The sequence below is a fragment of the Bubalus bubalis genome, chromosome 24, assembly GCF_019923935.1.
Source record: "Bubalus bubalis isolate 160015118507 breed Murrah chromosome 24, NDDB_SH_1, whole genome shotgun sequence".
NCBI classification, from domain to species: Eukaryota; Metazoa; Chordata; class Mammalia; order Artiodactyla; family Bovidae; genus Bubalus; species Bubalus bubalis.
Genome location: NC_059180.1, coordinates 4,306,394 through 4,334,127, shown reverse-complemented (window position 1 = coordinate 4,334,127; position 27,734 = coordinate 4,306,394). Strand labels below are relative to the sequence as shown.

General features: G+C 43.0%; 1 protein-coding gene and 1 long non-coding RNA gene across 2 annotated transcripts; one reads left to right on the top strand and one right to left on the bottom strand.

Annotated features, from left to right (window-relative positions):
- Positions 1-882: 882 nt before the first annotated feature.
- LOC112581729 lies at positions 883-11,751 on the bottom strand. The gene is made up of 3 exons (XR_003106316.3): positions 11,634-11,751; positions 2,239-2,503; positions 883-1,200 (listed from the first exon to the last, which is right to left on the bottom strand). It is a non-coding gene; the product is annotated as an uncharacterized LOC112581729 (long non-coding RNA).
- Positions 11,728-27,648, top strand: CCZ1 (CCZ1 homolog, vacuolar protein trafficking and biogenesis associated). The gene is made up of 15 exons (XM_025274529.3): positions 11,728-11,935; positions 12,882-12,979; positions 13,073-13,166; positions 13,564-13,641; positions 14,698-14,745; positions 15,321-15,404; positions 16,750-16,925; positions 18,520-18,601; positions 20,498-20,559; positions 20,864-20,975; positions 24,447-24,480; positions 25,062-25,179; positions 25,947-26,105; positions 26,373-26,500; positions 27,299-27,648. The coding sequence occupies exons 1-15, from the start codon at positions 11,822-11,824 to the stop codon at positions 27,352-27,354; spliced, it is 1,443 nt and encodes a 480-aa protein (XP_025130314.1). The 5' UTR covers positions 11,728-11,821; the 3' UTR covers positions 27,355-27,648.
- Positions 27,649-27,734: the final 86 nt, after the last annotated feature.

Here is a 27,734-nt window from a genome sequence, read left to right as displayed (position 1 = left end):
ACTTCCCTGGTGGCTCAAATGGTAAAGAAGTTGCCTGCCAATGCAGGAGACCCGGATTCAATCCCTGGGTCGGGAAGATTCCCTGGAGAAGGAAATGGCAGCCCACTCCAGTATTCTTGCCTGGAGAATTCCATGGACAGAGGAACCTGGCAGGCTACAGTCCATGGGGTCACAAAGAGTCAGATACGACAGAGTGACTAACACTCACAGGGGACACTGTGCCATTGAGTCATACCCATGTTCTGAATGTCTTAGGGAAATTGTTTAGAGGATGGATAGATACAAAAGGATGAATTGCCATGTTTTCCATACATAGAAGGAAAGTTATTCATGAACTGAGTTCATTCCACTGTTTCAAAGGGCTTCCCTGATGGCTCAGACAGTAAAGAATTCGCCTGCAATTCAGGAGTCTCAGGTTTGATCCATGGGTCGGGAAGATCCCCTGGAGGAGGAAACGGCTACCCACTCCAGTATTCTTGCCTGGAGAATTCTATGGATAGAGAAGCCCGGCAGGCTATAGTCCATGGGGTTGCAAGGAGTCAGACACGACTGAGAGAGTGAAACTTTGCTTTGCTTTACTGTTTCAAAAGTGTAATTCAAACTATTTTTGCCCATTTCAATTACATTACCTTTTCATTTTTCTAACCCAGTCTTAGGAACTTAATTCCAAAGTCTCTGTCAATGGTAATAACTAGCAAACAAAAGAAGCCATCTCTCTGTATTTAACACCTAAAAGTGTCAGCTGGTACGCTTAAATGAAACAATCTTTAGTGGTCTTTATTCATAGCAATTTTTAACTGTGTTCTTCGGATCTGGGGTGTTTGTGGGAGGGGGTGGGTATTCCACTCTGCAGGTAATAACAACTCCAGGCATTCAGACACATTTGTGAATTAGCACTTTTTATTTTGGGAGTTATTTATCTAGGTTGAAATTTTGTAGAAACATTAGCATTTCCAAATTTTAGCAGTAAGTATCATTTGAAAAGAAGAAAATGTTTTCAAAAATTACCCTAGTTTAGTCATTATATAAATATTGTACAAAGCAATTCCTTTTTAAGTGGTTCCTATTCAATATGTGCCTCGTGGGAAAGAAAAAAGTGAAAGAACATACAGCAACATGTTAACAGCCGCTCTCTCCAGCTGGCAGGATTACAGACCCGTGAGACGAGCCTGGAGGCTTCTAAATGGGGGAGCATAGCAACTAGAGAAAATGAAAATCAAACACAGGATTTACACAAACAGCCCACCTCAAGAAAGCATGTTCTCAGCAGTAGAATGATGATATTTTGACTTCGAAATGAGGGCCCACATTGCCCACTAGGTCACAGAGCTGAAAAACCTGGTGTCTGTTATTTTTCCTAATTGCTTATAAAACAGGGTGGCATCAGGGGCTTTGACTCTTTGTACAACTATAATTTGAGTTTATAATTTAGTAGTTTATAGTTGAATGGAATATGATCTCAAAGGAAGCTTTGTGTATGTGCTTAATTGTTGAGACTAAAGAAAACTATTAAAATACTTCTAATATTAGCATTTTGCTTCCGCTTCTGCACATTATGTTTATACAATTATTTTAACATACAGGTTTTTGCAGCTTGTTCCAGCTCAAACACAAAGTGTAGCAAAACAGTGAAGATGTGAAATATTTGTTGAATTGTTCAGGTTTACAAGCTACATAGTTAATTCTGCACAATGACTACAGTTTAATTTCATGTAATGAGTACTCGGGAATCCAATTTCAAGCAAAAACCTATCTGGTATCTCTTCTGCTAATGTTAAGGTATGGTATTACTTTGCAAACACTTAAGAAGACAGATGAAATTGGAATCACCAAGATCATTTCCACCTGGCCTGTTAATTTATTCACTGGAAAGGCTATTCATTTACACAATGTTTTAACTGGTTTCAAAAAGTCAACTTTTTTGGAAGGGAGTGGATTTTGACAACATTTTTCTTAGGGGTTCTACAATGCACGTAAATAGATTCACACCTCAAATTGTAAGGTATTTCAAACATACATCTGAGACCACAGAGATGTAGCAAACACCTGCGCACCCACCACCTCACTGTACCAAACCTTGGCAGGGGCTGTTCGGCAGGTTTGTAATTTGTCATCTTGCTTAGGCTACAGGTATCTGGTTAGGGTGGGCAGCAAGAGACATCCTGCCTGGGATTTGGAGGGTGGGAGCGAAGCAGCCGTGATACTGGTGCTCTGCAGGTTGGTGGGGGAGTACCTTACCCGCTGGCTCCGCTCCGTGGTGTGGGGATCTCATTCTGTCCCAGCTCCGGAAGCATTTCCTTTACGACAAAGAAATCCAGCTTTGGGAGCAGTGAGAGACTGATAGAAGTTCCAGTCTGTTCCCAGGGGCTCCAGCTTGTCCTCACTCTCTTTACATTCATCTTCCCTTCCTGCCTGCATGCTCTGCAGAATTCAAGCTTCAGCATCAGATGAAGGCGAGAGCCTTATAGAGACTACTGAACCAGGCTTCACTGGTTCATAATACCTGTAATATACATATTTGTATATATGATTATATTTATTACATAATTATATAATACCTGAAAATTACATTATATATAACATACATTTATATAAATATATATTTCCTAGATGATTCTCACTTTCCAATACTGATTTACCAAACTGCCTCAGATTTTTCACTTTTTAATAAAAGAATCCTTTACAAGTGGAAGATCCTTTACAAGTGATCACAGGAAGAGATGGAAATCAAGGGCAATTTTAACTGCAGGAGAGAGATGTACACTCAGGATGAAGGTCACCTCAGAATGACACAGTCTCTGGGCTCTAAGTCAATGAAAAAAAGGTCAATTACTTGACTCAGGGGTCTAATATTTCTGCCAACAGAGTGGGAGGAAGTGGCTCTTTGTACAGGTGGCCTTGGATGTGTGTATCACACCCAGACCTCTTCTCAACAGCTTCCTCTTGGAGCTCAGTACTGAGTGTAGGAAGGAGAGAACTCACTAGAATGTCAAATCAGCCTGTGATCTGAGCTCTGTCTGCACAGCTTGCAGCAGACGGAACTATGAAAGACGGAAGTCCATTTCTCCATTGTCCCTGTTCCCTACCTCCATAATTCATCCATCAACATACTGTATCCTTTAAGGCAGGCACTGCACTGGACAACGGGAACAAGATGATGACTCTCATCAGTGACCATCTATAGGCTCACATTTTTTGTTAGCAGGGAGACGGACGTATGTGAGGACACGTCCAGAACCTCCCACCCTGGAACTGTGACTTCTTAACCTGGAACAATGCCTTAACGTATTCCCTTGGAGTTTTGAACTCACAGATTCTTTTTCCTTATCTTTATTGAGGTGTAATTGACATTTAAAATTGTGATATATTTAAAGTGTAGACCATGGTGATTTTACATATGCACGTGTTATGAAAAGATTCCCACCAGTAAGAAACACATCCATTGCCTCACATTTATTTTTTAATGAAAACACTTAATTCTACCTTGTTAGCAAATTTCAATTATACAGTGTTATCAACTATAGTCGCCACGTTCACATTACAGCCTCAGATCTTATTCATCTTATAATTTCATTTATTTATTTATGGCTGTGCTGGGTCTTCGTTGTGGCATAAGGGCTTTCTCCAGTTGCAGCAAGCAAGCAGGGGCTACTCACCGCAGTGGCTTCTCTTGCTGCAGAGCACAGGCTCTAGGGCACGTGGGCTTCAGTAATCGTGGTGCATGGGCTTTATTGGCCCATATGGCACGTGGATCTTCCCGGAGCAAGGATTAAACCCGTGTCTCTTGTACTGGCAGGTGAATTCTTAATCATTGGACCACCAGTGAAGTTCCTTATTCATCTTATAAACAAAAGTCTGTAACTTTTATCAGCCTCTCCTTATTTCCTTTACCACCACTACTCCAGTCCCTGGCAATCATTATTCAACTTTCTATGAGTTCCATTTTTTTTTTAAAGGTTTCCTATAAAAGTGATACCACACACTATTTGTCTTTCTCTGTCTGGCTTATTTGACTTAGCATAATTCCCTCCAGTTTCATCCATATTGATGCAAATGGTATGACTTCCTTCTTTCTTATGGTTGAATAATATTCTATTGTGTACATATGTGTCACATTTTATTCATTCATCCATCAATGGACACTTAGGTTATTTCCACCTCAGATACTGTGAATAATGCTTCAATGAACATGGGAGTACAGAAATCTTTCAGATAATTTCATTTCCTTTGGATATATATTCACAGTGGAATGGCTGAATCACAAGGTAGTTCAATTTTTCGGTTGTTTTTGTTTTTGTTTTTGTTTTTTTTTGAGGAAACTCCAAACTGTTTTCCATAGTGTCTGCACCAACTTACATTCCTACTCATAGTGCAGCAGAGTTCCTTTTTCTCTACACCCTGGCCAGCATTTGCTCTTATTCTTTTTTAAAAATAAACCTAACTAGTGTTAGGTGATATTGTGATTTTGATTTGTATTTCCCTGTTTTTATGTATCTATGAAAAATATCATTAGAATTTTGATCAGTAATGCACTAAATCTATGGATCATTTGGTAGCATGGACATTTTAGCAATATTAATTCTTCCAATCCATGGACACAGAATATCTTCCCATTTATTTTGTCTTCAATTTCTTTCAACAGTTTTATAATTTTAAGTACACAGATCTTTCACCTTGGATAAATTTATTCCTAAGTAGTTTATTTTTTTATATACTTATAAATTGTTTTCTTAATTCCACTTTCTGGTATTTTATTGTCAGTGTATAGAAACACAACTTATTTTTGTGTATTGATATTATATATCCTGCAACTTCACTAAATTTTTTTGGGCTCCAAAATCACTGCAGATGGTGATTGCAGCCATGAAATTAAAAGACACTTACTCCTTGGAAGAAAAGTTATGACCAACCTAGATAGCATATTGAAAAGCAGAGACATTACTTTGCCAACAAAGGTCCATCTAGTCAAGGCTATGGTTTTTTCTGTGGTCATGTATGGATGTGAGTTGGACTGTAAAGAAAGCTGAGCGCCAAAGAATTGATGATTTTGAACTGTGGTGTTGGAGAAGACTCTTGAGAGTCCCTTGGACTGCAAGGAGATCGAAACAATCCATTGTGAAGGAGATCAGCCCTGGGATTTCTTTGGAGGGAATGATGCTGAAGCTGAAACTCCAGTACTTTGGCCACCTCATGCAAAGAGTTGACTCATTGGAAAAGACTCTGATGCTGGGAGGGATTGAGGGCAGGAGGACAAGGGGACGACAGAGGATGAGATGCCTGGATGGCATCACTGACTCGATGGACGTGAGTCTGAGTGAACTCTGGGAGTTGGTGATGGACAGGGAGGCCTGGCGTGCTGCAATTCATGGGGTCACAAAGAGTTGGACACGACTGAGTGACTGAACTGAACTGAACTGAACAGGTTTTTGGTAGAGTCTTATCATGTCATCTGCAGGAACAATTTTATTGCTTCCTTTATGACTTGGATACATTTATATTTCTTTACAAAAAGAAATAGTGAGCCTACTTGTTCAGGCTAGGGCTTCCACAACTATGTTGAAGAAAAGTGATTTGAGTGGGCATCCTTGTCTTGTTCCTGATCTTAAAGGAAAAGCTTTAAGCATTTCACTGTTGAACATGATGTGAGCTGGGGTTTTATCATTTATGGCCTTCATTATGTTGAGGTACATTCCTTCTATATCCCATTTGTTAGGAGTTTTTAATCATAAAAGGATGTTGAATTTTGTCAAATGCCTTTTCTCCATCTATTGCAATGATTATATGACTTTTATCCTTCACTGTGTTAATGTGGGAGGTCACATTGATTTTGTGGATGCTGAACCATTCTTGCATCCCTGGAATAAATTCCACTTGATCATGGTATAAGATCATTTTAATGTACTGTTGAACTCAGTTTGCTAATTTTTCTTTTTTTTTTCATATATGTCCAGCAGGGATATTGGCTGTCATTTTCTTCTCTTGTAGTATCTTTTTCGGTCAGGATAATGCTGGCTTTGTAAAATTTTAGAAGTGTTTCCCTCATTTCTATTTTTTGAAAGAGTTGGAAAGGATTTGTATTGATTCTTTAAATTTTGGTAAAATTTACCAGTGAAGCCATCTAGTTCTAGGCTTTTGTGGTTGGGAGGGTTCTATTATTAATTCAATCTCCAAATGAGTACTTAGTCTGTTCAGATTCTTTCTTCATGATTCACTCTTGGTAGGCTATGTATTTCCAGTGACTTACCCATTTCTTATAGTTTATATAACTTGTTGATGTAAAACAGTTCATAGTAGTTTCTTGTGACGCTTAGTATCTCTGCATTATCAGTTGTACTGTCTTCTCTTTCATTTCTGACTTTAAGTCCTCTTTCTTTTCCTTAGTTTAGCTAACAGTTTGTCAATCTTAATCATCTTGTCAAAAACACCAGCTCTTAGTTTCACTGATATTTTCTATTGTCTTTTTAGTATTTATCTCATTTATTTTCAGTATGACCTTTGTTATTTCCTTCCCTCTAGTAAGTTTAGGATTAGTTTGCTTTCTTTTAGTTCCTTCAGATTTAAAGTTAGATTGTCTATTCGAAATCTTTGTTCTGCCTGTAGGCATTTATTGCTATAAACTTCCCTCTTGAACTGCTTTTGCTGCATCCAATTAAGTTTTGGTATAGTATGTTCCCATCGTCATTTGTCTCAAGATTTTTTATTTCCCTTTTGATTTCTTCTTTGACCTATTGGTCCTTCAAAAGCATGCTGTTTCATCTCCACGTATATGTGAATTTTCCAGTTTTCTTCTTGTAACTGATTTCTAGTTTCATACCATTTGTCAGTGGAAAAGATGCTTGATATGATTTCAATCTTCTTAAGTTTATTAAAACTTACTTGGTGGTATAACATATGATCTATCCTGGAAAATGTTTCATGTGTGTTTGAGAAGAATGAGTATTCTGTTGCTATTGAATAGAATGTTCTCTGTATGTCTTTTTTGGGTCATCTCGTCTAACATGAAGTTTAAGTCCAATGTTACCTTAATGATATTCTTTCAGGATACAGGACAGTGAAATTCATACAGTCAGAGCAGCCTACTCCCTTGGCACTGAGTCCAGGTATACACCCACTAGGGGGTGCTCTCGAACCTATTAAAAATTTTTTTTTTTTACTATGTGCATTGGAACTTGTGAGTAACCCTGTTGACTATCAAAGCCAAGTAACGTGAGGGTCTATTCCTTGGGGGTGTGTACGTGTGTTAGTCACTCAGTCCTGGACAAATCTTTGCGACTCCAGGGACTGTAGCCAGTCAGGTTCCTCTGCCCATGTAATTCTCCAGGCAAGAATACTGGAGAGGGTTGCCATTCCCTTCTTCAGGGGTTCTTCCCAACCTAGGGATCGAACCCGGCTCTCCTGTATTGCAGACAGGAGTTTTACCATCTGAGTCCACCAGGGCTTCCCTGGTGGAGATTCCCTCCCAGTTGTACGGTGCTGCACAGAGGGTGAGGCTCAGACTTTCCTATCCATTTTGCTGTGGCTATTTTCTCATTCACCTCACATATGGGAGTCTCACCTCACATTTAGTTGGTCTCTGGATTTCTCTCAGATTAAATTTCTCTGTGTGTAGCTGTACATTCACTACATTTGGGGAAGGAGGGAAGATCAGAAACCTCCTACATCTCCATCTTGGTCCCCTGCTTCTGAGTTCACAAATTCTTTGTGCAAGAGATCTAATTTTCCCTTTTTTTTTTTTTTTAATGATTTGGATCTACTTTTCTATTTCTGTTACTGGACATAGATTTGAATTTCGTCCTGCTGGGAGACAGAATCATAATTCAGGACAATGTCAAGAATTCAGCCTCTTCACCCTTATTTCCCTAGCTCACAAAAGAGGTGGGTAATGCAAGGCCCGGCATGGGAAAGGAGTAACTGGTGCTTAGTCCATACGAGTGACCACTGAGTCAACCTCATTCCTCTCCAGTCTTCTGGACTTCAGCGGTGGGTCCACCTAGGCCACAGCTAGTTTCTCTTTGTTCTAATCTTATGGCCTCTCAGGTCTGGCTTTCTCTGAATTACTTCCGTGTACAAGTAAAACATTTAGTTGCTTCCTGTGTCAAGTACCACTTACTGCCTAGATGCCTAGACATTCATGTGGCCACAGCTATTCCACTGTTGATGCATCATGCTTGACAGAGGGGCACTCTGCAAGACCTGCCACTTTCCCCATTCCACAAGGAACAAGGTATACACCTACACCCTCTCTCCTCTGAGACCTCGAAACACACCTAAGTGTCTATCATGCTTACTCCACCCACCTCCCACCCATGCACACCCTATGACTGTGAAAAAGGAGGATGCATCACTATCTAAGCTTCTTGCTTCCTTAGCTTTTGAAACTTAAAAAGCATTTTGATTTCTGATTTTGTTTGGTTCATTTTGTTTTGATCTCCTGTGGCGATAGATGCAACTGACTGACTGGGGCATAGAATGCAAAGTAAACAAGGAAGTAAAGGCATGCTGGGGAGAATGCAATAAAATGTTATCTCACCACATTTTTATTGTAATTGTACTTTGCACATTACAAAGTACTTTCATTTGTGTCATCTAACGTAATATTTGCAGTTCTCCTTTGAGGTAGGTATTAATCTCATTTTTCAAAGGAAGAACCTGGAGCTCAAAGAAGTGATTAATCAAAGGTCATATAAATGGCAAGTGACAAAATCAGAACTAAAATTCGGCTGTTCAATCTAAGCCCCAGGCTCCTTCTACCACTCTTCCAAAAGCATTTGCTCTGGGACAAAGGAAGGAATTCTTTAACCTGGAGTTTTCAAATTATGCTCCCTGGAGCTGCAGCGTCCTGTACAAGTGCTTTAGGGTCCCTCAAGGAGACAGAGATGGAAGAGGGGCAGCTCTTGGAAAAGGCCAGCAGAAGGTTTTCTTAGGTCTCATTTCTGCCACTCAGCCTCACATTCAACCAGGGTAGCTCTGTGTCTATTTTGTAGAAGTTTCCATGGACTTTGGGGCAATAAAAGGGGGAAAGGAGATTTTGCTACCTTAAAATTCTTTGAAAATTATTACTGTAATGTCAAAACATGTCTTCCTAACAAAAGACTGTCATACACTAAAGCAAGCTAGTTGAGGGAGTCTTTCAAGAGCAAGTAATGACAGCAATCTTGTTGAATAACAATTAAGGGCTGGGGCTTAATTAACAATTAAGGGCAATTAACAATCAACAGGAGCTATTCCAAATCCTGAAAGATGATGCTGTGAAAGTGCTGCACTCAATATGCCAGCAAATTTGGAAAACTCAGCAGTGGCCACAGGACTGGAAAAGGTCAGTTTTCATTCCAATCCCAAAGAAAGGCAATGCCAAAGAATGCTCAAACGACCGCACAATTGCACTCATCTCACATGCTAGTAAAGTAATACTCAAAATTCTCCAAGCCAGGCTTCAGCAATATGTGAACCGTGAACTTCCTGATGTTCAAGCTGGTTTTAGAAAAGGCAGAGGAACCAGAGATCAAATTGCCAACATCCGCTGGATCACGGAAAAAGCAAGAGAGTTCCAGAAAAACATCTATTTCTGCTTTATTGACTATGCCAAAGCCTTTGACTGTGTGGATCACAATAAACTGTGGAAAATTCTGAAAGAGATGGGAATACCAGACCACCTGATCTGTCTCTTGAGAAATCTGTATGCAGGTCAGGAAGCAACAGCTAGAACTGGACATGGAACAACAGACTGGTTCCAAATAGGAAAAGGAGTACGTCAAGGCTGTATATTGTCACCCTGTTTATTTAACTTCTATGCAGAGTACATCATGAGAAACGCTGGACTGGAAGAAATACAAGCTGGAATCAAGACTGCCAGGAAAAATATCAATAACCTCAGATATGCAGATGACACCACCCTTCAGCAGAAAGTGAAGAGGAACTAAAAAGCCTCTTGATGAAGGTGAAAGTGGAGAGTGAAAAAGTTGGCTTAAAGCTCAACATTCAGAAAACGAAGATCATGGCATCTGGTCCCATCACTTCATGGCAAATAGATGGGGAAACAGTGGAAACAGTGTCAGGCTTTATTTTTCTGGGCTCCAAAATCACTGCAGATGGTGACTGCAGCCATGAAATTAAAAGATGCTTGCTCCCGGAAAGGAAAGTTATGAGCAACCTAGATAGCATATTCAAAAGCAGAGACATTACTTTGCCAACAAAGGTCCGTCTAGTCAAGGCTATGGTTTTTCCTGTGGTCATGTATGGATGTGAGAGTTGGACTGTGAAGAAGGCTGAGCACCGAAGAATTGATGCTTTTGAACTGTGGTGTTGGAGAAGACTTTTGAGAGTCCCTTGGACTGCAAGGAGATCCAACCAGTCCATTCTGAGGGAGATCAGCCCTGGGATTTCTTTGGAAGGAATGATGCTAAAGCTGAAACTCCAGTACTTTGGCCACCTCATGCGAAGAGTTGACTCATTGGAAAAGACTTTGACGCTGGGAGGGATTGGGGGCAGGAGGAGAAGGGGACGGCAGAGGATGAGATGGCTGGATGGCATCACTGACTCGATGGACGTGAGTCTCAGTGAACTCCGGGAGTTGGTGATGGACAGGGAGGCCTGGAGGGCTGCGATTCATGGGGTCACAAAGAGTTGGACACGACTGAGCGACTGATCTGATCTGATCTGATCTGAAGGGCTGGGGCTACTATACATACAATTACAGTCCCATTTAACTCTTTTGGATCTTAATTCCCTGAACAGGGATTGAAAATCCTGGGGCCAGGCAGTGAAAACACCAAGTCCTAACTACTGGACCTCCAGGAAATTCCCACTCATTTTATTCTTAAAGTGAAATTTCTACTAGAAAAGCATTTACTATTAGTTATTTTACATATTAGGCACAGAGACTGGAGACACCTTACATAATGGGTCCAAGAACTTCCGCCCAGGGAGTGACAGAGCTAGAGTAAGGACCCAGTTCAGTCTCACGCCCAGATTCCAACACCGCCTCCCTAAACATGAAGGTCTATTCTATTAAGGTGGATAAGAGGTCCTATTTTCACACCTAATCTGTGAGAGACAAGGCAACCTAAACTAAAGTCTTGAGTTTGGCCGTGCGGTCTGCGGCAAGGGTTTGAACTCCAAGTATCAGAAGTCACGAGCGGTTCCAGCTCCCACAACCCACAGGCCTCCAAACCTAGTGAATCCCAAGGGCTGGCAAGGGCGATGCCCTGAGTTCCAAGGCGTGGGACCAGGCACTGTGGGGAGAAGGCCACGCTCTGGTCCCGCTTCGCCACACACCATGCTCGCCACCTGCAGCTATCTTTCTCCCTGAAGGCAAAGAAGTCATGAGAGGCACAAAGTCACTTGACGTCTCTCAAACGGGGATCTAAAAAGACCAACAAACATGTGGTGGGACCCTGTGGACTATGAAAACGGGCAAGCTACCTGACTGAACACACTACCACCCCAAACGTTGGGCCTTCCATTGCACCTTCACAATCCCTTTCACACAAAACAAGGCCCATTTCATTTTTCTTCAAAAACGTAATCCTCGCCTTCAGCCAGGGCAGAAATCCGAGGGGGTAAAAAAAAAAAAAAAGACAAAAACGGTTTCACTTCAACTTAACTCTTACAGTATCGACAGAAAAAACACCTACCCCGAACACAAACGGGAATGAACCCACATGGGTGCGCCAAAAGGGAACGCTGGGCTGCGGATTCTTCTTCCGGGCCGGCGGCAACCACTTCCGGGGGGACGGCGAGTGAGGCGGAAGTGCGGTCTTCCGGCGGCAGCTGTCTCTGGGCGGGCCGAGGGAGGCTCCCGAGGCTGGGGGGCCGGGCCGGGATGGCGGCAGCGGCGTCCGGGGCCGGCGCAGGAGCGGCCCAAGAGAAGCAGTTCCCGCCGGCGCTGCTGAGCTTCTTCATCTACAACCCGCGCTTCGGGCCGCGCGAGGGAGAGGTAAGTGGAGCGGGGCCGCGCGCGGGCGTCCGTGGGTGGCAGAGGGCCCCGGGTAGGGGGGCTGCCGGATGGGGTCCGGCCCGGGCAGCCGCGGGGTGCGCCTGGGGTCGTCGCTTGTCAGTCTCCCCTTATCGACTGGCCTTTATCGGACTGTTTTGTGCTGGGTGTGCTGCAGGGCCCAGACAACGCGGGCAGGGTCTGGTTGCAGGTCCCAGATGAGTGCCTGTGTATTGAGTGAAGGTTCGTCTGGTTAATCACACAGGTGGAGTCTCTGTTCTCTTTAACATTAACCCTGGATGATTAAAGTTGAGCTTTTGTCTTTGTTGCTGGAAGTCCCCCGCCTAGAAACTAAAACAAGAGTGTGAGATGGTAGTCCTGTAATGCAGGCTTGGCGGATCTTCGGAAAGTTTTTTTTTTTTTTCCGAATTAATAAGTTAAGTCGGATGGGAGTGGTTTTGTTTTGGTTTTTTATCATTACTTGTTTAAGGTGGGGACGGTAACTTCCTCAAAGGATGTCCGGGGCCAAGTTTTGTTGGCAGGGAATCACGGTCCTTTTAAAGGCTGCCAGTCCAAATGCTTGTGAACTTGCTGGGTTTAATTTGTGGGGAGGTGTATGTCTGTGCACGTGCACACACTTGGTTTCTTACAAGCTTTGATGTATTACGAATTAGCATGGAGAAAGAAATCCAAAGATGGAGTTTTCAGCATCGTTGTCTAATTTAGTTCAGATGGCATACGACTTACCAAATATCACAATTGCCTTTCATGCAGGTGGGCGTTTGTTACACCGTGAAGAGAAGATAATCTTTGTTTTTCTAAAAGGGGCCTTTGTTTTGTCTTGCCAGCTAGCACATATGACATGAGAGGTTGACACTAAGTATTGTCGACAGCTAAGACAGACAAAATGCTTATGTCAATGTTGTGATTCTCTCTCTCCATACTTTAGGAGGAAAATAAAATTTTGTTTTATTATCCAAATGAAGTAGAAAAGAATGAAAAAATTAGAAACGTTGGATTATGTGAAGCTATTGTACAGTTTACAAGGTAATATCTTTCAATGTGCTTTTGCAGAGCTCAGTGAGTTCTTCAAACTTCCACTGGGGGATTGTCACTAACATATTCTTTTACCGTTTTTAGGACCTTTAGTCCATCAAAACCTGCAAAATCTTTACATACGCAGAAGAACAGACAGTTCTTCAACGAACCAGAAGAAAATTTCTGGATGGTCATGGTATTTACATATATAGTATACTTTTCTGAATTTGTATTATACAGTTATGGGTGATCTTTACCGTTAGGAATTCAGGGAAGTCCTCTGGTCATTGCATCAGAGGAGCGTTGCAGTACTGCTGCTGCTGCTAAGTCGCTTCAGTTGTGTCCGACTCTGTGCGACCCCATAGACGGAAGCCCACCAGGCTCCCTTGTCCCTGGGATTCTCCAGGCAAGAACACTGGAGTGGGTTAGTTACAGTACAGTCAGTAGCAATTTAAAAATCAAACTCCTGTTTGGTGTATTTGTTTTTGGGGGCTCCTTTAAGAAATTTTGGTGTTGGGACGTGTTCAAGTTTATTTAAGTTAGGGGAAAATTTAAAAACGCATATAATTGATTCCTTAAATCAAAATTTGTAGGTTGTTCGGAATCCTATCATTGAAAAGCAAAGTAAAGATGGAAAACCAGTTGTTGAATACCAAGAGGAGGAGTTGCTGGTAATGTGTCATTTTTTATTTCATATTTTTAGGAAAAAAATTGTTACTATCTTGAGTGACTGACTTGTTCAGATTTAACTTACGTCACTTTGGCAGAAGTTTCTCAAGGTCGGCACAGGGGAATGTTGTGCTTGTTGTTTCCATGAGCACAATCTTATAAAAACGTGTATGTGCTGTCTCTTACCACTGCCTTCCTCTATTCATCTGTGTTTGATGCCCTCCTAAAAATTAGACTTGTTTGCTCAGTCTTGTCCAGCTCTTTGCAACTCCATAGACTGTAGCCTGCCAGGCTCCTCTGTCCATGGGATTTTCCAGCCAAGAATTACTGGAGAGAATTGCCAAACTAGGCTTCAGTTCAGTTCACTCGCTCAGTCATGTCCGACTCTTTGCGACCCCATGTATGGACTGCAGCATGCCAGGCTTCCCTGTCCATCACCAACTCCCAGAGCTTACTCAAACTCATGTCCATCAAGTCAGTGATATCTACCCAGCCATCTCATTCTGTCATCCCCTTCTCCTCCTGCCTTCATTCTTTCCCAGCATCAGGGTCTTTTCCAGTAAGTAAGTTCTTCCCATTAGGTGCCCAAAGTATTGGAGTTTCAGCTTCAGCATCAATCCTTCCAATGAATATTCAGGACTGATTTCCTTTAGGATGGACTGGTTGGATCTCCTTGCAGTCCAAGGGACTTTCAAGAGTCTTCTCCAACACCACAGTTCAAAAGTACCAATTCTTGGGCGCTCAGCTTTCTTTGTGGTTCAACTCTCACATCTTCACATGACTACTAGAAAAACCGTAGCTTTGACTAGACGGACCTTTGTTGGCAAAGTAATGTCTCTGCTTTTTAGTATGCTGTTTATGTTGGTCATAGCTTCTCCTAGGCTTACTGGTTCATAATTGCATTTAAATACCTCTTTGTTTCAGCACACAACTGTTATAGGACCATGTGTATGAACATCATATTGCTTTACCAAGAGTCACTATACCTTTACTATGCAATCGATAATTTTTTTGTTTTCCCTCGAATGAGATCTGTGCTGTTTCTGTGCTGTTTGTAGGACAAGGTTTATAGCTCGGTGCTCCAACAATGCTACAGCATGTACAAGGTAAGCACGACATGTTTTCTAGGTTGAGAGTCTAGCCAATTACCCCAATTTATGTGGGTCATTTAAAATAATTCTTAATTCTTTATCATGACTGTAAGGTGACTACGTGTCTGTTATGGGGAGAAAGTAATGGGGTCTGTGAAGCAGTATTGAGGTTTACGCCTGTACCAATTCATGCAATAAAAAGCCCTTTTCTTTTCCCCAACTTGTCCTAAGAGTATATCTACATCAGTGAATGATAGAATCCATGTTCTTAAGGAAGGTAGAGAGTGCAAAGATTTGTATGATATAAGGAGTCTAGCAATATTATTTATATAAAGTGAAACTTAGATGTGAGTTCAGATTTTTTAAAAATGCCCAGAACAATTGGGTGATTTTACAAAAATTTCAGTATCCCTTAACAGTGTTTTGGTATTTTGTGACTTATAACTCAGACTTTCTAATGTAAATATTTTCTATATTCAAAAAGAATTGCGGGATGAAATAAGTGGAATTATGTAAAAGAGAAAGAAGAACTTGTCATATTGGGAAACTGAAGGAAAAAATTTTTTTTTCTTAATCTTTTACACCATTAGCTTTTTAATGGTACATTTCTGAGAGCCATGGAAGATGGAGGTGTCAAGCTCCTAAAAGAAAGATTAGAGAAATTCTTCCATCGAGTAAGTATTCGGAATTTTATTTGTAATCTTGGTAATTATCAAACTGACTGTTAGAGAAATACAGACAAGTTTGCTTCTCACATACAAACAAACCTAGAAATTGGAGTTGGCGTGGAGACTCAGGCATAGTGGGACGGAATCAGACCAGTGAGGAAATAGATTAGATTTGTATTTGTTTTTTTTTTTTTTTTTTTCAGTTTTAACCTTTAGTTTATTTTTTATTTATTTATTTTGCCACATGGCAAACGGGACCTTAGATCCCCAACCGGGGATCAGACCTACGCCCCCTGCATTGGAGACCCAGAGTCAAACACTGGATCGCCAGGGAAGTCCCTCGGTTTGTGCTCATGAATCAGAGCTTCCTGATAGTTGTGCCCAGCTCCTTAAAGCACCTTGGAGATGTCTTCTGGCTTCATCCTTGACCCACCTGTGTCTGTCAGTGTGGGCTTATTCCAAAGCAAAGCAAACTTCCTTGGGGTGGATTGGTTAATTAGCACAATCGCACGTTCTCATGATCGATTGTGTTTCATTAAACAGGCGTCTTCTGTACTGACTCGAGGTGAAGTGTGCGGCTGTGACGCAGATTTTCCCCTTAGTGGTCATGAGTGTGACCTTTTCCCCTACATTGTTCTCCTTCTCCTTCAGTGTCAGTTTTGCATATTTTACCCTGAAAAAAGTGAAAGTGTGAGTCACTCAGTCATGTCCAACTCTTTGCAACCCCATGGACTGTAGCCCACCAGGTTCCTTTGTCCATGGAATTCTCCAGGCAGGAATACTTCCCAACCCAGATTCTTTACCATCTGAGCCACCAGGGAAGTATCCTTGGTCAAATTCAGTTTGTCTTAGAGGAATGAGTCTCAATTGATCTTTCTCCCTATACTACTTTAATGTCTGTTTTTCAATTATTTTGTTTCTATGAATTACTTTTGTTTCTTCACTTTAATGATCATAATTATCGACTCTGACTGTCCCCTGGTTCCTGTTCTCGTCTTTATTCCTCTCCTGTCCATCATCACTGACTGCATGCCCTTCCAGTGTGATTTTAGTATAACATGGTCCATAATACCATGTGCAGAGCTCAGTCTAATCTGAATAGCACTAATAAGGAATTAACACCTCACAGAGAGAAAACACAGCTGAAAGGACACTAATTACATTGAACTTAATTTTTTGAAATTGGTATTGATTCCATATCCAGTTCCCTGTGGTTCACCTCCATGTTGATCTTGTAAATGTGCTGTTTGCTAGCGTGTAATTGTACCACAAATTAAGACCTATTATTTTCAGCTGCCAGAGTACTAGCTTCTATGCGCTATTCGTAAGTTTTATGCTTTTTTTCCTGCAGTATTTGCAAACGTTGCATTTGCAGTCCTGCGATCTACTCGACATATTTGGTGGGATCAGCTTCTTCCCATTGGATAAAATGACTTATTTGAAAATCCAGTCCTTTATTAACAGAATGGAAGAAAGCCTGAGTATAGTCAAGTACACTGCCTTTCTCTATAATGATCAGCTCATCTGGTAGGTACTCCCGTCTTTTAGGATCGTAAAAACAGCAGTGACTGGATTGATAGCAGGTTGTCAAACTGGAAATAACAGCCGGGGGTGGGGGTGAGAGTGGGGTGGGGTGGGAAGCGCCTTTCTAGATATTGTCAAAATAAGGCAGTGATTGTTTAAACCAAAATTAGGGTAATTTTGTTTAAAATTACTGAGCAGGGGAGTTTAAAACTGGTTCCATGAATGATGGAGAAAATGTTAGGTTTAAGACTCCCATTTTGATTTTGGTATTTTTCCAAAAACATCTTCAAAGAACTAGCATAATAAATGTGATTTTCATAGTTTCTTTTAAAGAAGCTAGTATTTTAAAACATCCAAGAAGTTAAAGGTACTATAAAATCAGGAAATTAACTCGCTGTCATCAAGCTGTATTTGGGTCTTGTCTCCTAGGGACAAAAACATAATTTCTTTGATAAAAGTGTTGCTACTTAAGAAGCAAAGATAAACTGTTACTAAATGTTCTCAATGACCGAAGACTAACCCCGGAAGAGCTGTGTGAATGTGCATGAGCCCTCCGGGGCCCCAGCCGCGTTGGGGGCCAAGCTGTTTGCAGCTGAGAGGGGTCTGCCCTGGATGAGCCGCTGAGGTTCCTGGGGACGGGGCCCGCTGAAGGCCCTCTCGCTCAGAGCCATTCCATTTTGGGGTTTGTGTTTCGGGCTCGTTTGTGCTCTGTGAATGTTGATGGCAGGGAGTGTTCCTGTGCTGACAGGCCAGGCTGCTAACATAACCTGCGACTTACCTGGGAAAGAAGAGAGGGCCTCAAGGGCCTCGGGGGTGTCACGCAGAGGCTTGGTTTCTATCAAGGGAGATTTCAATTTAATAGGGAAAAAAAAACCCAGATACAGACTCATTGTTTATATCCTTACCTGAAAAACTGATTTTTTGGAGAAGGAAATGGCAACCCACTCCAGTGTTCTTGCTTGGAGAATCCCAGGGATGGGGGAGCCTGGTGGGCTGCCGTCTCTGGGGTCGCACAGAGTCGGACACGACTGAAGCGACTTAGCAGCAGCAATGACTATGTTAATCCAGCTAAAGACTAGCCAGGGGGGTACTCTTTCTACCCACTTCTGATGCCTATGTCAGAAGCTTTCTCTGTCTCCTTTATACTTTAATAAAACTTTATTACACACACACACACAAAAAATGAAAAACTGATTTTGGATCAAGTCCAACAACACCTGCTGGATTCTCTGCACTTTTCCACATGCCACTTACTTTTGTCTCATTTCAGAGTGGATGGTTTCCCCGAAAGTTTGTTTGTTTCTCTGCCCGCTTTTTGCCTACTCTGAAATTGAGAGAATTAAAACCCACATACATGTCTGAGACATAACAGGACCAAGTTCCTTGTCCACAGCGTACACTGTATTCAGGGTGGTGGGTGAGAGAAAGCGTGACCAGTAGCCCAGAAATCTGGTACCTGGAGCAGAGTGGCCATCAGCTGCTGATGCTCCCTGGATAATCCCACGTAAAGAGTCAGAGATGATGTTTAATCACAAAACAATGGGAAGACGGAAGACCAATTCCAGGCTTTTAACACAGTACTTCTCTGATGTTGCAGGAGCGGATTAGAACAAGACGACATGAGAATTTTATACAAATACCTCACCACGTCTCTGTTTCCAAGGCATATCGAACCTGAGGTATGATGGGGTACTAATCTCTAGAGAGACAGATGGATAAATAGGTACTTAGGGGAGTGGAGGGACGTGGTGGGGGGGCAGTTCTCATCTATAGTTTACACTATTAATGTGATGTTCAGTGATGGAGCTGTCTGTCAGTATCCATGGGGAAGTGCTAAGAAAAACCCTGATACAATGTAAATGTTACATAAGTAGCTGCCAGCATGTGGCAAATTCACATTTTGCTTTCGGAAACTTTGAAGCTTTTTCTCCCTGACTGTTTTCAACCTGCAGTTGGTTGAATCCACGTAACGTGGAATCCACAGGTGTAGAAACCTCTTATGTCACTTAGCACGGAGAGCTACGTATGCCAGCTTTTCTGCATTTTGTTCAAATGCAGTTGCAGAGGTGTAAGAGGGAAAGCTGGATCTTTAGGCTGGGTTCTGGGAGCTCTCAGAATGCCCGCGATCTTAGACAAAACAGTGGTCTTTGCACCTACAAACAGGAGATCCAGTCCTGAGTTGATTTTATACTGCCGCCTGGCTTTTCCACTCTGGCACTGACTCTCCCACTTTTCTGCAGAAAACTGTAAATAATACCACAGTGCTTTCCCCAAAGCATCCATTTTTAGCTTTAATTAGGTAAAGGATTCATAAGCCACGAAATTATCATTTTGACTCAAGGGTGAATGCGTGCACACGTGCACACACACACTCTCCCTTGCTCTGTTTTTTAAGGCCATGACTTGAAACAACAGGAAAATGTCTTTCAGATAAGAAATCTCAAGGTTTTGAGAAGGACCCAGTCCTGCCCTGACTTCCCTTCTAGGTAGTTTGAATACAGTGACTCACGTTGCTGGAGTATATGCTGTACACCAGACACAGTATACATACCCAGAAAGCGTGCATTATCTCATGACATCCTGAGAGCTGGGGACCTCACCTCCATCTTACAGAAAGGAGATCCCCATGACTCACCCAGTGCCCCCCAGCTAGTACGCGACAGAGCCAGGACTTGATCTCTGGGTCCGCTTGATGCTAAAGCTCCTGCTTTCAAGCACACCCTCAGAAGGACCCTCAGGAGACTTTCCCACGGAGGGGCGGTGCTGTTGTAGCCGCTGAAAACTCGTGCTGCTTTATTAAACGTCTGAAGAGCCAGACTTCTAAAACAGAAGCATACAACGCGGCAGCGGGAACACGGGCACGGGAGGACTTGGGTCAGTGCAGGCTGCATCTGTGAGTTAGCTGTGTGTCTCACTGTCAAACTTGACAGTGCATTTCAGTCTTTCAAGTTGTATGCTAAAACCTTACATGGGCTAGAAGAACATCAAAAAGTTTTAGAAGAATAAACTTGAGCTAACATGCTTGTTAGATTTGGATTTTTTTTTTCATTTCCTACACATACTGAAATAGTGTATCTTCAGCAGAGGAAACCAGGAATGTGATACAAATAACCTATAAGGAGGCACAGTGTCATGACCAAAGGCAGGGACTTTGAAGTCAGACGGGCTTGGGTTTGCTACCCGGCCCCTCCACTCAGGAGCTGGCCGCATTGGTGAACTTCTTCAAACTTCAGTTTCTGCTTCTGGAAAATTGGGAGAGGGCATTCCCCACAGGGGTGAAGCAAGATGAAATTAAGTAATTGATGTCATTGCCTAGCATGCGTCAGCCTTCTGTTATTGCTGTCAAGCCCATATGTGGAACTTGGGGTACAATGAAGTTCTGGTTAAAACCAGTGAGTCCTTTCTGTTCCTCTGTAATCCTTCTCCCCCTGCTGCTTTTTTTTGGTGGGGATGAATATGGGAAACTGATACAGATACATGGCATGGAGTCAACCAGTAGATACGAATGCTGTTTCTCAAAGCGTTGAATATAGAAAATCTAACAAGTCACTTGTCGATATTAAATCTGTTTACAGTTGGCGGGAAGGGATTCTCCAATAAGGGCAGAAATGCCAGGAAACCTCCAACACTATGGAAGGTAGGACTCCTGCCCTCTGATAGACAGTACTGGATTTATTATCTTTTCTGGTAAAGATAAAATCACAAACACTGAATTGCCTTTGTGCTGCTTTGCTGACAATAATCAGCAAAGGAAATCCTTTTGGTTGCAATGAATTAAAATTATTCTTTTTTTATTTTCTGATATGGTGTTTTCTAAGTAGTATCTAGCTTCCCTAAAAAAAGGGGGTGTGTATTACCACCCTTTATAGGAATGCACTGTTTATATATTCCTGCTTATATCTGCCTGATTGAATCAACGCATCTCTGTGCTTGCTTTTCAGATTCCTCACTGGCCCCGTGAACCTTAATGATCCAGAAGCAAAATGCAGATTCCCCAAAATTTTTGTAAATACAGACGACACTTACGAAGCTCTGCACTTAATTGTTTATAAGGTAACAGTCGTCTCTCGCTCCAGGGTTACAGGTCGATGCTAAAGTAGATCTTTCTGGCACAGCTTCCACCTGGTACACCAGTCGGTGTGCAGGCCTCTCACATGATCCTTGGAACAGTGTCCTCACACGTTCTGGTTATTGTAAAACTCGAAATGGGTGCTTTCTGGAGTAAGAGGTTTATTTTCAGTCCCCATGGAACAGCTCCGTGATTTGTGAGAGGGTCACTGTCTGCGGCCATGACTCACAAGTCCTGCACGTGAACAGGTCAGGCTGTCAAGGCCACTGTCGTTTGACGCCTGCCCACCCTTCAGTGGATTCTGCCTCCGCTCTGCTTTTAAAGCTGTGGGCTCGCTGATTCATGAGGATAGTCTGAGTTTCCGTCGGGATACTGGCTTGTCAGGATGTAAGTTTACGTTGTTTCAGACTCTGCAACCCCATGAACTGTAGCCCGCCAGGCTTCTCTGTCCACGGGATTGCCCAGGCAGGAATACTGGAGCGGGTTGCCATTTCCTTCTCCAGGGGATCTTCCTGACCCCGGGGTTGAACCCGCGTCTCCTGCATTGCCAGTGGATTCTTACCACTGAGCCACCAGGGAAGCCCCCTGTTCATGTCAGGTTGGGTGGTTTTTATTTGGCTACGTCGGGTCTTAGTTGTGGCACAGAGGGTCTTTGATCTTCGTGACCAGGCGCAGGCTTCCAGCTGGCCTCCGGACAGTCGTGCAGACGGCACAGCACCTGTCTCTCCCAGCAGAGCCAGGTGACAGAGTGTAGGGCGTGTTGCCTTCCAGGGAGGCTCACCCAAGCCTTGACGTCCAGAGACTGGGTGCAGGCCCCGCTGACCACCCTCGTGGCCGACTATCTGTAGCTGGCCTCCCAGAGACCTCCCGGAGGCCCATTTGACCTGCGTGAGCTCAGGGCCATGAGGGGTTGCTGGTCTGTTCTCTTTCGTTTTGAAGTCTTCTCTTTGTCTGGTTTTGGTATAAGGTTGATATCCTGTTTTTGAAGGCTTTCTGAAGGACAGGTGTGAATTCTTCAAATGTTTGGTCACAGTAAAGCCACCTACATCTGGACTTGTCTTTGGGGACGTGTTCAACTCATTAATGTCTTTACTTATTATTGGTCTTTTCTGATTTTCTTTTCCTCTGAGTCAGTTTTCGCAGTAATCTCTTCACTTATTATTGGTCTTTTCTGATTTTCTTTTCCTTTGAGTCAGTTTTCGCAGTTGTATCTTTGAGGATTTGTCCGCTTTAGGTTGTTCAGGTTGCTGGTGTTGGCGTTGTCGTACCAGGCTTGTACTGCTGTCTCTAAAGCCGGGAGTGCGGTCTCCCCTCATTCCTTTTAGTCACGTGCGTCTTTTCTCTCCTTGGTCTAGATGGTCTCTAAAGCCGGGAGTGCGGTCTCCCCTCATTCCTTTTAGTCACGTGCGTCTTTTCTCTCCTTGGTCTAGATGGGCCAGCTAAAGGTTTTTCAGTTTTGTCTTTTCAGAGGATCGTCTTTTGGTGTCATTTTTTCCTCGTTTTTCTGTTCTCTGTTCTAGTTTATTTCCGTTCCAGTCGTCATATCCCTCCTGTTTGCTTTGTGGCTGGTTTGCGCTTCTTTTTTCCAAGGTCTTAAGATGGAAGGTTGTTACTGATTTGAGGTCTTGCTTCTTTTTTAATATATGTATTCACAGCTGTAATAAAAGACTACTAAGTTGTAGTAGATTGCCTTTTATAAGCGTTTCTCCATCTGCTGTCTGCCCTGAGAAAAATTTCCCTCTAGAAATTTGATTGTTTTTTATATTTTTCTCCAACTACGATGTTTCCCTGGGGAGAGAGATTATTAATATGTGGATCAGGGCGGTGAATCGGGCAGGATTATCTGTGAGTTGACAGTTGTTGAGAAAGTGATGGTCCTTGGGGTTTGTGTGTTACTTTTCCATGTACATTTTTAATGTATTTGAAATTCTTCAACTTTTTTAGTAGACTTTAAAAGGGCCATTTTTTTGTTTTGTTTTCTTTTCTTTAAATAAATTTCTAAGGGGTCAGGCACACAAATGTCCGATGGCAGACACAAGGGAGGCAAGCTGGGTCGGGGTTCGGGACCCTGTGTCACACGGAGGGGCCGCGTCCCAAGGAGACCAGGTGGTGGCCAGAGGGAAGAGCCGTGGTCCCAGGTCTCTAGATGCCTGAGGAGAGGCTGGAAATTGGGATTTTGGTAGCAAACTAGTTGGCATCTAAGAATGACTTGAAACAAAAAGAAAGACCTATATTGGGTGGAACCGGCCTGTAAGCCACCCAGTCTGCAGCCTCTTTATGGGCAAATAGTAATTACTATTCAGTTACAGAGGAGCATAAATGTCATTAGCTTTGACCACGCAGACATGAAGTGAGAGCTGAACGAGGCTGAGAAGGGGAGGTGCGGAGAGGCGCAGGGACACGGGGAGGTTAATGCCCTCATGATAGAGCAGCTGTGACTGGAGGCGTGAGGACTGAGCCGTCTGAGGCTGCAAGGTGACCATCCAGCGGAGGAAGTAGAGTAGCTTAAACTGGGCGGGGGGCAGGGGCGATGGCTGAAGAGGAGCCGCATCCGTCGTGACAGCCAGGGTGATGGTGCTGTAGCCATATTGTCTAGACAGTCACAGTGGTTGCCGGGGGAGCAGGCAGGCCTCAGAGGAGGAAGCCTTTTGCATTTTCATCACAAACCTGTATGTTCTTTTTTGGCTGCCTTGAGTTCTTGTTGAAGCACGCAGGCTTCTCTGCTTGCAGAGCACGGACTCTAGAGCATGTGGGCTCAGCTGCCCCAAGGCACGTGGAGTCCTAGTCCCCTGACCAGGGACTGAACCTGTCCCCTGCCCTGGAAGGCAGATTCATAACCACAGGACCACTAGGGAAGTCCCAAGCCTACACATTCTGTTTTGGCCTTTTTTTCTTTAACACTATTACACGACTTTGATAAATGTAAATATTTTTTGGCTGTTTTATTTACGCTCTGGCTTGCTGTAGGTTCCCACTACTTACTCTCATCATAACTGCAGTATTTGTTATAATAAAAAAAGCAAGACAGGTGACATTAATTTGCTGAGGGTTTTTTCAAACACACACAAACAGATTAGAATAATGCATACCCAGGTGCGTATCACAGAGCTTGATTAGTAATATGGTGATAGTATCTGTCACCTCTACACATTTTGTCTCTTTGTTCGAGCATTTTAAATTATCCTGTCATTCCCCTCAGAGTTCATTTTGCGTCTGTAACTACTAAGGGCGTCTGTTTTAGCGTCCGCACTGCCATTATCATGCCTGCCCAAAATAAATAATACTTTTCTAATATCATCTAATATCCAGCTCCATCTAGGTTCCTTCAGTTGACTTTAGAAAGTCTTTATAAAGTTGATATGTTTAAAAAAAGATTCAAACGAGGCCACTGCGTTCAGTTATTTCAGTCCTCTTTTTCTGTACCATGTCCTAATCTTGGTTTCTTTTCATCCCAGGCCATGAGCGCAGCTGTGTGCTTTATGATCGATGGTAGGTACACACATGTGTCTAAGCCTTGTCTCTCTACACTTTGCTCCCTTCCATTCCTGAATGATAGATATGTTGTCGTAGCAACGCCGAGGCCGCAGTAAGCCCTGTCGCCCATCGAGGGCCTCTGGTGTTTCTCATATCGCTAAAGTCCCAGCTTGCCTGCTTCTGTGCCTTCTTGCCCATGATGCGATCACAGGGAGCGCCCGTCTCAAAGGAGCTTTAGAATTAAGAGAGGTAATACATGTACGGACCAACGGTACCGGGCGGTGCGTGCTGCTGTGGTGTTTGTGAAACAAGTATCTGACCTCCTTTTACTGAGGGCAGCCAGTCAAGTTGACCACCCCGCAGGGCATGCTGCAGTCCACATCCACAGTGTGATGAGTCTGCCTCTTTTTCATCTTAAATATAACTAATTCTGAGCCCTGTGTCTCTTCTGTTTCGGGGGAGAGGGCTCTGATCATTTCCTTGTTTTAATTCCCAGATCAGTAGTTTGCGTATTGTTGTTAAGACAGTGAAGTGAAAATCGAGCTCGTTAACCCCTGGCCCCCGACACTCACTAGTATTTCTTGAATTACTCGTAGCCTCCATTCAGCCCACACTGGATTTCTGCCGAAGACTGGACAGCATCGTGGGGCCCCAGCTCACAGTGCTGGCATCTGACATCTGTGAGCAGTTTAACATCAACAAGAGAATATCTGGGTTTGTACTCTGCTTCCTGGTTACTTTCGAGCATTTAACTGGCTTTGGGTGAATCAGGGTGGCTTTTACTTAGAACGTGGATGCTGTTTTCTGAATCCAGATGACACACGTGCTGTTTGGCCCTGTCTGAAGGGCTTCCTGGGGAGCTGTTCCCGGGTTTTTCTGCCCCACGATGGTGGCTGGGGCTGGGTCTTAACGCATCCCCTCTGCCCTCCCCGATGGCGGGGTGAGTGTGTGGGGTCAGGCCTGCCAGCTCCGCCCCTGGTCTTGGCCTCATGCACACCTCCCCATGTGCCCCGCCCAGGCTGTGAGGTCCACGCTGGCAGTGGTGGTCAGCAGGGCTTTGCTTTGTGCAGACGGAATGCACTCAGCCTCTTGTGCAGAAGTGTTCGCAGTAAAGCCAGCTGTGACGTGAGCCAGTCCGGGTTTTTCTTTAGTCGGCAAATAACTGAGTGACTACTGTTTATAAAACACTGTACTTGAAAGAAAATCATCACAGTTAAAATATTTTGGTTTTTAAAATGCATACTTGAGCTCAGTGGGAAATTCAGTCATATTGAATACGTCACAGATATCCAAGAAGTTACTGCCGAACGTTGCGTCTTAACTGAGGTTCTTGATTTGAAGGCCTAGCCGTTGAAAACACCGTTCAACGCGCAGGGTTTTGACACTGTGGCTGTATAGTTGGGGTGATGCTATGATATTTCAGAAACTTTCTTTTCCGTGTAATTGTTCTTTCAGAATGTCTGAATAACATGTGTTCACAGGTCTGAAAAAGAACCCCAGTTTAAGTTTATCTACTTCAACCATATGAATTTAGCAGAAAAAAGTACAGTTCACATGAGGAAGACACCCAGCGTATCACTCACATCTGTCCATCCGGATCTAATGAAGATTCTGGGTGACATCAATAGTGATTTCACAAGGTAATTCTCACCCCCTCTCCAGTTAGGTGTCTGCTCTCTAATGAGAATCAGCTCCAAACACCAAGTGATCCCAGGCCCCTTCAGAGGGCCTGACCACCTTCTTGGGCGAATGTCATCAAGCCCGGGAGTGGCTGGTCACTCACAGGGGACTGACTCCCTGACCTTTTCAGGTAGCTCAGGTTTCCTGTTTCTTATTTCAGAATGTTTGTCAGAGTCCAGCTGTATGTATAAAATAAACAATTGAGTCTTGAAACTCCTGTCTTACAGAGTGGACGAGGATGAAGAAATCATCGTGAAAGCCATGAGTGATTACTGGGTTGTTGGGAAGAAGTCCGACCAGAGGGAGCTGTATGTTATTTTGAATCAAAAAAATGCAAACCTGATTGAAGTCAATGGTAAGTAGGGTTTGGTGTCTGAGCAGAATTTTAATGCTGCTGATGTTTCACAGACTCTCTCTCTTCAGTGTGCTATGGAGCATGTAAACAGAGCAAACGTGACTGTTAAGGTTCTTAAGCAGAGGCCCCTGTTGCTCAAAGGAAACCATCACTTGGTCTCTTTTTCTGTAACTTAGTTCCTTGAAAAAGTATGTGAAAAACTTACCTGTTTCTTGGGAAACTTGATACAGGCCAGAAGAAAATTATTTTCTCTAATGCTGAAGAAAAAATCCCATGGCTTTATACACCATGTATTAAAATGTGCATTTTGAGAGATCCCTGGTGGCCTAGTGGTTAGGGTTATTCGTTGCTGCATTAGGAACGACAGCAGTTAATACACGCCTCGTTGAAAACTGGAATTGAGTTTAACATCCAAAGAATGATGCCACTGTGGAGCTCCTGGTCCTCAATTCAGGGCTGCCGCTCAAGTTTTTGTGTGCTTGTGTCAGATTCCTCAAGATTTTAGAAGTTGTACTCCTAACCCCCAACTCATGGATGTCTTAGGCACTTTGGGTTTGTGCTCTCTCAGGCCTAAAGAAGAGATGCTAAATAGTATCAAAGTCTCCTGTGTGTCAAGCCTTTTTATCTTTCTCTCGATTTACAAACACATCAAGGCTTCTAAGATTTAAGGTCAAATTCGTTGAAGACCTTTATCTCCAACTTTATTCCCAGAGAATTATCAGAATAAGGTACCAATCTATATCCTATAGCCTCTTAAGTGAGAATTTCTTCCCTTACTGTTTTCTGTTCTTTTTGCAGAAGAGGTCAAGAAGCTTTGCGCAACGCAGTTCAACAACATATTCTTCCTGGATTGACTTGACAAGGGCTCCATGAAACATCTTTTAAAAAGCAACTCGGCAGGCATGCTGTTTCCCACGGCTGGTCATTGGTCATATTATTGACTGGATTAATGACAATAGTAAAGCAATACTTGCTCTGAAGAGTCAAATTTCTACTCAGTCTGATGATTCCTGAGGTTTTTAGATTTTAAATATTTATGTGGAATTAAAGGTAGTCGGCTACATCTCTTGTCATTCCATTCTTTTGACATTATGTGAATATTTTACTGGAAAATAAGACTAATAAATTGTTTAAAAAGTTTGTAAAAATCCTGGTCTTGCCTTGAGTCTCTGGTTGCTGGTTTCTAGACCAGGGAACTTTGAAGGGGAGGAAGAGGTGAGTCAGCCCGTTCGCT